General features: G+C 39.7%; 1 protein-coding gene across 1 annotated transcript in view; it reads right to left on the reverse strand.

The window, feature by feature from the left end:
• STK32A (serine/threonine kinase 32A) overlaps positions 1–10233 on the reverse strand; it is a 141478-nt gene extending 131245 nt beyond the window's left edge. The window contains exons 1-2 of the mRNA XM_008069928.1: positions 10191–10233; positions 6145–6287 (exon numbers count right to left, since the gene is read on the reverse strand). Coding sequence (XP_008068119.1) covers positions 6145–6196 — 52 coding nt within the window. The 5' untranslated portion in view covers positions 6197–6287; positions 10191–10233. The remainder of the gene's footprint in view (positions 1–6144; positions 6288–10190) is intronic.
• Between the last annotated feature and the right edge of the window lie 37 nt (positions 10234–10270).

Genomic DNA, 10270 nt, shown 5'->3' on the forward strand with positions numbered 1-10270 from the left:
CAAACAGAAGAATTAGCTGGGCATGGTAGCGCGCGCCTGTAATTCCGGCTACTTGGAAGGCTGAGGCAGAAGGATCGCCGGAGCCCAGCAGGTAGAGGATGTGGTGGCCGGGAGCGGCCACTGCACTCCAGTCTGGGCGACAGAGTGGGACTCCAACACGAAAAAAAAAAAAAAGTTAATGTAGCTTGAGTGCTACTTCATAATTAGCAACTACTTCATAAGGCACTCTGAGCTAAAATGTTCTTGATTAAAAAATACATATATATATTAAAGAAACAATGAATTTCCACCAACCTCAACAAGAAACAACCAACATTCCCAAATTAAACTGAGTTCCTTGTATTTTATTCATTAACCCAAGTACACATGATTGTGCCACATAAAGAACTTGTACAGAGGAGGAAAGTAAAGTCACTCTTCATCATGGTATATGAAAATTACATTATTTCCATATAAATTATATTACAAACAGTTCACATATACACATATGTTGCCATTAAACAAGCAGGAAAATTCAGTGGAAAGAAAGATGTTTCCAACAGTAGAGTAGTAGTTATGATTATAATCTTTCACTTCCCAAATTGAGATCCACAGAGTATTATGAGCCACAGGGTATTAAAACGTTTTTCACAAAAATGGTTTCACTTTGAACTAAGTATGAAAAAGATCAGAAGACTGACATTTCAATATTGTAGGTCATTTTAGAGACTTTAATATGCTAATGAGCACTGCAAATCTCTAAAGGCAAGATGGAGCTTTCCTAAATTTGTTTTGAGTAGATTCTCCTAAACATGTATTTATAACTCACTGCTCAGGGAACACTCCATTTGGAACCACTAGTTCAGTGCTCATAGTCTGTTTTCTTGACTTTTCTAGTTCGTTTCCCCCTGATTCCTCTATTCCCTGTATGTGGAGAAATTAAGTTCTTACAAGTTAAAACTGTTGTCATAAGTTGGACCTGAGGTTATTTATGACAAATACCTTTACTAAATGTTATACTGTCCAAGATGACTTAATATTCTAAGACACCAGTTCCTGCTAGAGATTTTTTCCTTTAACTTTCCAATCATTCTAATGCAAAATAATAAATATAAGAAAATATTACTGCAGTCTGATTGGAGAAAGTCTGAAATTTGTCTATCCAAAGACAAACATGCAGTACACAGGTATTAAAATAAAGGAGATTCTCAAAGTCCTTCATAGCTGGAATCAATTCAACAACTTCCCTTTCTTTTGAATTAAAAATCTGTGGCCAATTTTCTTGGTCCAACATTTTGAAGGACCCCATTGCCTCTGTCACTGAAGATGTTGGAAAACTGGAAAAAGCCACATATCCGAGGAGTTGAGTGTTGCCAAATGAAAGGAGAACACTGAGTTTTCAGCAACTCCAAAGAACAATGCAATAACTGAACTCTCTCTGCAAACTCAGTGCATTGATGAACTCTTTAGAACAGCTTTTTAACCTAAGGCCAACTTTTCTTAGCTACAATACTCTAGAGGAAGGTTGTCTCTTGGTTTAACTAAGCCAACTTTATCACCTCTATACACTGTGTATATGCTTGGATACACATATCACTCAAAATGATTGCAAGACTTTTTTCTGTTGCCTAGACCCTGAATTGTAAACAAGTTCACTTTCTTCTGTTATTAAAGCTTTTATTTCTAAATCAGCCTGAAAACCTCAATAATCGGACTTTTAAAATATTGATTTTTAAAAATAAAACAAACAAGCCAAACAAACAAAAAACTTTGCATTCAGATAGAGGGAATAAAGTAGATTTAAAGTAAAAAGGTTATAAACATTAAAAACAAGCATCATTTGCACTCCTTTTACTTCAGGAAACTCAACATGTTTTGCGGTGTTAATTATTTCTCAGACCATCTGCAAGGTAGTTGAGTATGGGGGCAATTTTCACTATGTCTGTTGATCACATGAGATTACGTATTAGTTAGTTTGGGGCTCAAATCAGAAATAACGACGAAGTCCATTGATTTTCATCCCAATGAGTTCTTGATTTTGCCTTAAATGAAAATATTATAACCTCAGGGGGAATAAAAAAGAAACCAGATAAGATTATATTTTTGTGCAGTCAATAAATTGACTTCTTTTAAAGTGTTTGTATATAGATTTTCTCAGAATGCATGAAATTTGCTATTCTGGCAATCCAACTCAATCAATAGACTCAAAAGTAGGTCCACTGAATGTGGCATCTACAGAGTTGCATTAAATCAATTGTTTCTTTCAAAAATTGAAGTGCTTTAGAGAGTTCACACTAAGAAACTCTGACACTGGTGAATAGTACTACTAATTAGCATTAATTGAATGGCTACTTCATGTGAGGGACCAAAATAAGTGGTTTACTGGTGTTATTTATTTAATCCTCACAATGACCCAACGAAGTATGACCAATTATTACTTGCATTTTACATATGAAGAAACTGGGGTCTGGAGAGATTAAATGATTTTGCACAATAGAAGTTTTTTCCATATTAATTATTAGTAATTAGTAAGGTTTGGGGATTTTTTCTTGGTATCTCAAGTTTCTTAAGAACACTTTATAATTAGTCAACTCTAGTATCTGATAATGCTTGACTGGGCTACATCCGTTTTGACTTCTCTCTTACAAACATGTAGATTATTGGCATATGGCCCAGACCAGACTTGAATTGGTATATGCCTTTTCAATATCCTAGTCCCCCATACTAGGCTACTTCCCATTACTAAAACACAAAACATAGCTAGGTAGAAGATAGTGGACCCTTAAAAAGTGAAACAAAAATTATCATATGATCCAGTAATTCCACTTCGAGGTACAGACCCCCAAATAATTCAAAGCCAGAACTTAGATATGTGTACACCAATGTTTATAGCAACATTATTCACAATAAACAAAAGTTGGGAACAATAAATGTCTGTGAAGCAATGAAAGGATAAACAAAATGTGGTATAACATACAATGAAATATTATTCAGCCTTAAAAAGGACAGGAATTCTGACACATGCTACAATATTGATGAATCTTGAAAACATATGCTAAGTGAAACAAGCCAGTCACAAAAAGACAAATACTGTATGATTTCATTTACATGAGCAGGCAAATTCATAGAGAAATAAAGCAAAATGGTGGTTGCCAGGGACCTGGGAGAGAATGGAATAGGGAAGCTATTGTTTAAAGGGTACAGAGTTTCAGTCTGAGAAGTTAAAAAAGGTCTGGAGATGGATGGTGGTGAGGGTTGCACAATAATGTAAATATATTTAATGCCATAAACTACATACTTAAAAATTATCAGAAGGGTAAATTTAGTTATATATGTTTATTAAAAAGTAATTGGGACTTAGGTTTGCCCTAAACTATAAAAGCTAAAACCACACAACAATAGTATAGTTTGAGACCTAATATGTGAAAGGTAACACTAATCAAATAAGCAAGTCTTACTTTGTTCAACAGCACTGTAAATCTTATATTTTCTTTTCACTAAATAAAGATCAACATAAGTAACTAATAAAATGATTTGCTCAAGATCAGATACCAGATGGAGTAATATGACATACAAGTAACAGGATGAATTCTAGCAAGAATAGCTTATCTCAAGAAACATCAAATAATGTCTTATCTTACTTCTTAATTACCTTCAAAGTGAACAAAAACACTTTTCCATGAGAAATAATTTTTGAAACATTACATGGGAAAATTGGTTAAATTTTCTTCTCATATTTATATATTGGGAATATAGTCTTATCTGAAGGAAAACTTTTTAAAAATCACATTGTGGGATTCTTTTAAGCAATTTTTTAAAAAGAATTAAGTTGGCTCACTTTAGTGCCCTATATTCTGGCATTTGATAATTATTTACACAAAAATATGGATATTAAAAATGACATAGGCATTAATACTCTTTGATGAGTCAGTGCCTTTTCATTGTCTGTTTGTGATCAGAAGCTTTAGAGCAATCAAATAAAATGTTACCTTGTGCTCAATCCAGAGCTTTGCAAAGAGCCAACTATGGAATTCACTGAATTTGAAAAAAGTAAATTGCTTAGAATGGCATACTTTTTCTCCCCAAAGCTCAATAATCTTGTAAACAAATAATGTGGCAATTAAATACTGTCCCTTTGACAAGCTCATGCTCGTAAGAGAATGCTATGGTACAGGCAGGCAACTAACTGTTCACTCCCAATTTTGTCGTTATCGGGACTTCAGACTTGGTTTTTCCTGTGCCTGAATGATTCTTCGCATATCATTACATAGCTGGCTTCATTTCAGGCTTCAGCCCAAATGTCACCTCCTTAGAAAAGCCAATCTCATCACACCCTAGCTAAAGTGGCCTCTCCAACATCACTTTGTCACTCTCTATAAAACCGCTCAGTCATTTCCTTGGTGGTACTTTAATGGAATCTGAAGTTTATCTGAGTTATGTATCTGCACACTTGTCTACTGTCTGCTGTCACCATTAGAACATGGGGTCACAGGGACAGAGCATGGATCACCTTGCATGTCTGGCAGAGTGATGGGCTCATAGTAGGTGGACCTGCCTGCCTTCATCCTGCCGCCATACACTGTGTGCATAAACAAACTCAGGGTAGTCTAGCCTCTGTGGGAAGCAAGACTTGCTGCTCTGCTGGGCTCCTCCCTTCGTGGGCACATCACATGGGGCCACGAAGCTGACAACACAAAGGTCATGACCTAGATGGAGAGAGTCAAGAAAGATCTACCCGGCCCTTCAACTTAACTCTGCTAGTTTTTCCAGAATCCCTTGAAGGTAGCTTTAAAGTGGTACCTTATTCTCCATCTTTCACCACCCTTTGGATGTGTAACTTTCTTGAGCATTCCACAAGAAGAAAGGCTAGCCGAATCAAAGAGGACTTAGGCATTTCTGTGTCTTTGCGTCATAATGCTATCCTAATATTTGTAAGGGACACACAGCCCTGGCAAGTTCCAAGCATGAAACTGGCCTCTCTTTCCCCCTGGGCTCTCTGATGACCAGCCTTGGGCGCATTATGAGATCTGAGGACACAAGGAACACAGTGGACACGTACATGAATATGTAAACTTGTCTTTCCATGTTAGAGATAAAAAATTTGGCTTAAGGTACTGTTATTAATAGTTGTGGTTTCTGTTTTAGCAATCACACTTACATTCCAACACAATAAACTTGCCTTGATGATTTAGAAGCTTCTTCATAATTTTGCAAAGTGGTTTTTTAGAATCTCAAAATGATAAACTTTTTAAGTTGGAAGAAACTTTCAAGGTCGCCATATCTCCTCACTTTATTGATGAGGAAATTAAATATAGAGTGAGAAAGTAAACTTCTAGAGCCTCACAGGTAACTGGTATCAGATCTCCTGAAGTACAGTTCATTATTTTCCCTTGTAGCCCAATTAGCAGAAGTCTCTGGAAATTACTCTGGGGGCTCCCTCTCAGTGGCCTAGATAACTTACTACCTGGGACCTGGATATTATTTTTCCTAGACAGTGTAGAAACAGCTGCCACCATGAACACACCAACAGTCTGTTCACATGTCCACTCTAGGCCGGAAGTGTGTTGTGGGGAGGTGACCCAAGTTCTGGCACACCTCATCATGAGATGACAGGAGAATCAGGACTCATGCTTTCATTTCTTGTCTTGCTGAGTCTGGCCTTGAAAGTTTCCTTTTTCACCAATAAAAACAACTCCTTTTTCTGTGACCCAGCACTGCAGAACTTTTCTAAGATGCAGAAGCATGGCAGTCAAAAATCCAGAAGGCGCACTTCATTCTATAATATCATGAGCATAGACGATCACTCACATGCATTTTGAGAATATAGGAAATGTTCTGTAGCAACTAGCAATGGGGATAACTTCAACTTTCAAAGGAACAGCAAAGGGGACAATCATTTAATCAATCATCAATTGCCCAACCACGGCTCCCTTCGGACCAAGGAGAACAACGGTATAGTAGAGATTCAGAAAGCTGCCAAAGGTTCCATGAACAGTAGAAGGTTAAGTCCATCACTGCACTAGGACCTCAGCCTTGCCTACACAGCTCTACCATTTCCTTAAAGGCCCTACAGAACATGCATGCACTTTGTTTATGAAACTAGGAGCTTATGTTTAAATCTGACACATTTCTAGTTTTTGCATGCCACTATCCTACATTTCTTACCATCCTCATTTTCATCAAACACTGGGGGTTTGCTTGAAGTGTTGGCTCCCATGGTCAAGTCTGCCCAGATCTGGATCTTCCCGTTACAGTGTTCTGGAAGAAACACTCATCTTCACTCAGGACCCAAAGCCTTAGCTGGATATCTAGAAGAGAAAAAGAAACAGTATCCTAATAATATGGCTAGTCCAGGCATGCTGAGTACAGACCACGGCCAAAACATTAACCTAATGTGCATTACTGCAATGAAAACCTTTGTGCTTGAAACTGATGAATTCAGAAAGGAAACACCAAGCAATAGGAGAAGAGACTACAGTGCTCTTCAGTAGTCATCTGGACTTACACAGCAGGAGGAAAGCAAAATATCTCTCAAAATATGAAGAAAAGTTTAAAATGAGGTCAGCAGTGCTTTATAACTATACAATAAAACAATATTTTATTGTGAATCTCTATGTTTTTAAAGAAAATATGCTGAGGTTTTGTTGTGTGACCAACAACTTTAACTGTTTTGGTCATAAGATGCATGTGCCGTCTCCTTCCCCCAGCCCTGAAAGGTACTGTGATATAAAAGGAACGAGTTCTATGTGGCTTTACGAACCACTCAATACCCAATACATAAAGTTATATCATATTGATTATGCTGCTGAATTTCTCTAAGCATGTTTCTTTTTTTCCTTTTTCTCAACTTGGAGATGATAGTGACCCTTACTTCACAGAAGAGTTGAATGTGATATATGTACATTTAATTCTCAGGTTATTGAGTTAATGTATGATGTCCATTTATGTATATGCATAATTTGTAATATCATATTTGTGTGTACATATTTACATAAATATAACTTTATGTATTGAGTTACAAAAACGTATAATACACACACATTTAACTTAATACATAAAGTATTTCCACAGCATAAGTGCTCAGTCAATAATTATTGGCCACTCTGAAGCTCAAGTTAGATAACGTGACTGAAAAAAAAAATCCCTGAAAAAAGTATATTTATGGCTTTTCCATTTTAAAACATCATGGTGAAGAATCTTAATTCCCCTGATTTGGTAAACAGAGGCAGCATCCTGGGTTCTGGTCCTGAAACAGACACCGATAATGGCTTCTGCCAGTTCCACAACCTTTCACTTCTCCAGTGAGGGGCAGAACAACACCACCCCAGGATCACAAGTTTAGATGCCCACAGGAGCCAGGCAGGTCATGCACATGAGGGAACCAGACCAGGTACTGGATATCAGTGCACTGGGGGGGGGGGGGGCAGTGCAGTCCCTCTGAAAGAGGTACAGATTGTACAGATTGTTGCCACAGGGAAACATAGGCACAGATCTTTAGGTCTACAAAAACAGGGTAAAGATCAAGATTTTACACAAAATAACATTTTAAAATTCAGCTCTGCTATATGGCTTGAGAAAATTTCCTGCTTGGAGCAAATATGGCTCATGGATATAGTTAGTGAGACCATGTATATAAGGCAACTGGCACAGTGCTGGCATGGAATCGGCAAAGAATGAATGTTAGCTCCCATTGTTTTTGGTAACAGCATGATTTCCCTATCGTGTAAGATTTTTTTAAAATAGTTGACATCTGTTGATTGATTTCCTCTTGGATTTTTTCCACACGAAGGAAATATAGGTTATAGGTGGAATTGGAGAAAGTGCTAAAAAAATGAGTTATTAAAAAAGAACTTGGGAAGCCCCCAAGCAAGTATAGAAGAAAAGCTCATTTTTCCTGAGGAAATTGTAAGTAAAGGCTTCATTCAGGAAATGCCACATTTCATACTAAAAGCCAACTGCTGGCAAAGTATCCTTACGGACTTTAAAAAGATTAATTAAGCAGAGAGTAAAGAAAGTCAGCAATTAGGAAGCAACCAATTAAGTGGTATGGAGAGGAGGGGGCAGAGGCAGGGGGTAACAGGTGACTGGAGCTCAGTGGGATTACTGAGATCCCAGAAGACAGAACTCAGTCCTCTCTTGGAGCTAAAAAATCGAAAGGCGTTTAACTCCAGCAGACAAGGGAGTTAAGAAGTAGCAAGCGGGATGCCCTTTGTGTTTTAGTGTGGGCTAGGGAGAGGCGATTGGAATGTCCTTTGTGTTTTATTATTGCCTTCAAAATCCAGAACAAGTGGGGAATGGTGTAAGCACTGAACCACTGATGGTGCTAGAATGAGATGGTTAGTCCTAAAGAGGACATTCATTTTAAGGAGCTGCGCCTGTTAATTGCAGACCAGGGCTACATTCTCTTTTATTTTATGCCTAAAGCCTGAGCACATGTAGCTTACACACCACACCCCAGTCCTGTCATTCATATTTTTCTTCACACCTCAAGTTTTGCTCAAGTAGCCCATCTTCTTGCAACATAAGCTGTACCAAGCAATGACCTTGCAAGTTGTCAAATCAGAAAGAGAAAGAGGAAGGAATTTTATTGCAATTTTCCACACTTCAGACTTCCATTCTGATGTGCAGATAATTTTTTCAGCACAGATCCACTGATTTTTAATACGCAAACAGAACCACTTTTGTCCATGTCTGGAGGAGGGGCAGACAGATGGAACTATTGGGTGGTGGCTTAATGTCTTCGGCATTGCACCTAACACAAAATCCAGTTTAAAATGGTCTTTCACACACACACACACACGCACGCACACGCACACACACACACATCCATGTGGATAACCAAACTAGATAACTTTCCTTCATATTCAGAAAGAAACCAGCCATTCTCTGGCAGGAAAATGGAGACACAACCTTTCTAGTCTGCTACACACCGCCCACAACAGCCGCAGGCTTCTCTTGTCTTCTCCGGAGTCCCAAACCCTTCCTGACCTCCTGGCGCCCAGTCGGCAGTTACCTAAGCATCAGTATGAGGTGTCAAAAGGACAGCTACCAGCCACGAAAATGAAAATCCCAGACACATAAAAATAAAAGACAGGGAAGTCTGTCGTGCAGGAACACAGGGAGTTTTCAGAGTCTACCTTGGCCTGGCCAATTACCAGATTATGAACTGAGGACTAGTTCCCTAACGCCAACATTTCACCTCTGGCCTGTACTTGTGGGGGTTGTCAACAAGTGAGCTTCTTTGAACAGCCAAGCCTCCTCAGGTAAAGAGATGTTATCTTCTAACACTGGAGAACATAAGTAGAGAATGATGCAAGAAAATTGCATATTCTGATGGAACTCGAGATTTCACTGTCACAGTATGTGCACAGACATAACTTACTTTGCGTTTGAAAAACAAAAATTCGCACACCGTGAAATATTTAGAAAAACGGGAAAGAAAAAAAAAAAAAGAAAAACACCCAAGTTAACAACACTCTCAGTTAACAATTGTTTATATTTTGTCAACTTGGCTTCATCATGTTTACACGTTAAACATTTTAGATGGACATTATTTCCACCCTAACCCTATACCAAATTGCTTCCCGCTCACACTCCCCCAGACGCCGCAATCACGAATCTGACGTACACTTCACATTCCGCTCTCCACGATTTTACAAACATGACATGTGTTCTCAAATAAGTCCCCCAAATGGCACCACGGGGTAGGTATGTTTTGCCCCTTCTTGTGCGCCTCTACCTCCACGGTTGGAGATTCAGGCTCAGGCACGCTACCCACGGCTTGGCCCCAGCTTTTCAAGGGCTGCCCCGCAGTCCGCTGGGTGATGCACCCCATTCTCCTTTCTACTTTCTACTTTCTAAACGCTCCTGCATGCTCAAAGGCTCCAGCCCTGCGGGGAGAAGTCCGGGCGCAGATGCAGCCAGCCATCAAAGACGTCAGTTGCTGCTTGTCTCGAAGCTAGACGAGAGAAAAAAGCAGAAACACTGTGACTCCCTCCTCGGCCCCAGCAACATCTGCAAAGTCCGCGCGTGCCGGGCGGCGGGGGCGAGGCTGGGCGCCCAGGACGCAGCTCCGCAAGCCCGGCCGCATCCCGCCGCGGGAGTTGTCCGGAGCGGCCGCCGTCTGGTTTCTCTCTCCTCCTGACTTCCCAGCTCCGCGCAGCGATCTTCGCACGCAGGTTTATGTTTCTGAAACCCAGAGCAGCACTCACCTAGTCCCGCTTCTTCCTCCTATCCTCCCACGAAGCGCGGGGCAGGGCGCCGGCCACCTCCAGGAGCCGCGTAAGACGCG

The sequence above is a fragment of the Carlito syrichta genome, unplaced genomic scaffold (assembly GCF_000164805.1).
Source record: "Carlito syrichta isolate Samal-C Ts95f unplaced genomic scaffold, Tarsius_syrichta-2.0.1 Scaffold312553, whole genome shotgun sequence".
Taxonomy (NCBI): Eukaryota; Metazoa; Chordata; class Mammalia; order Primates; family Tarsiidae; genus Carlito; species Carlito syrichta.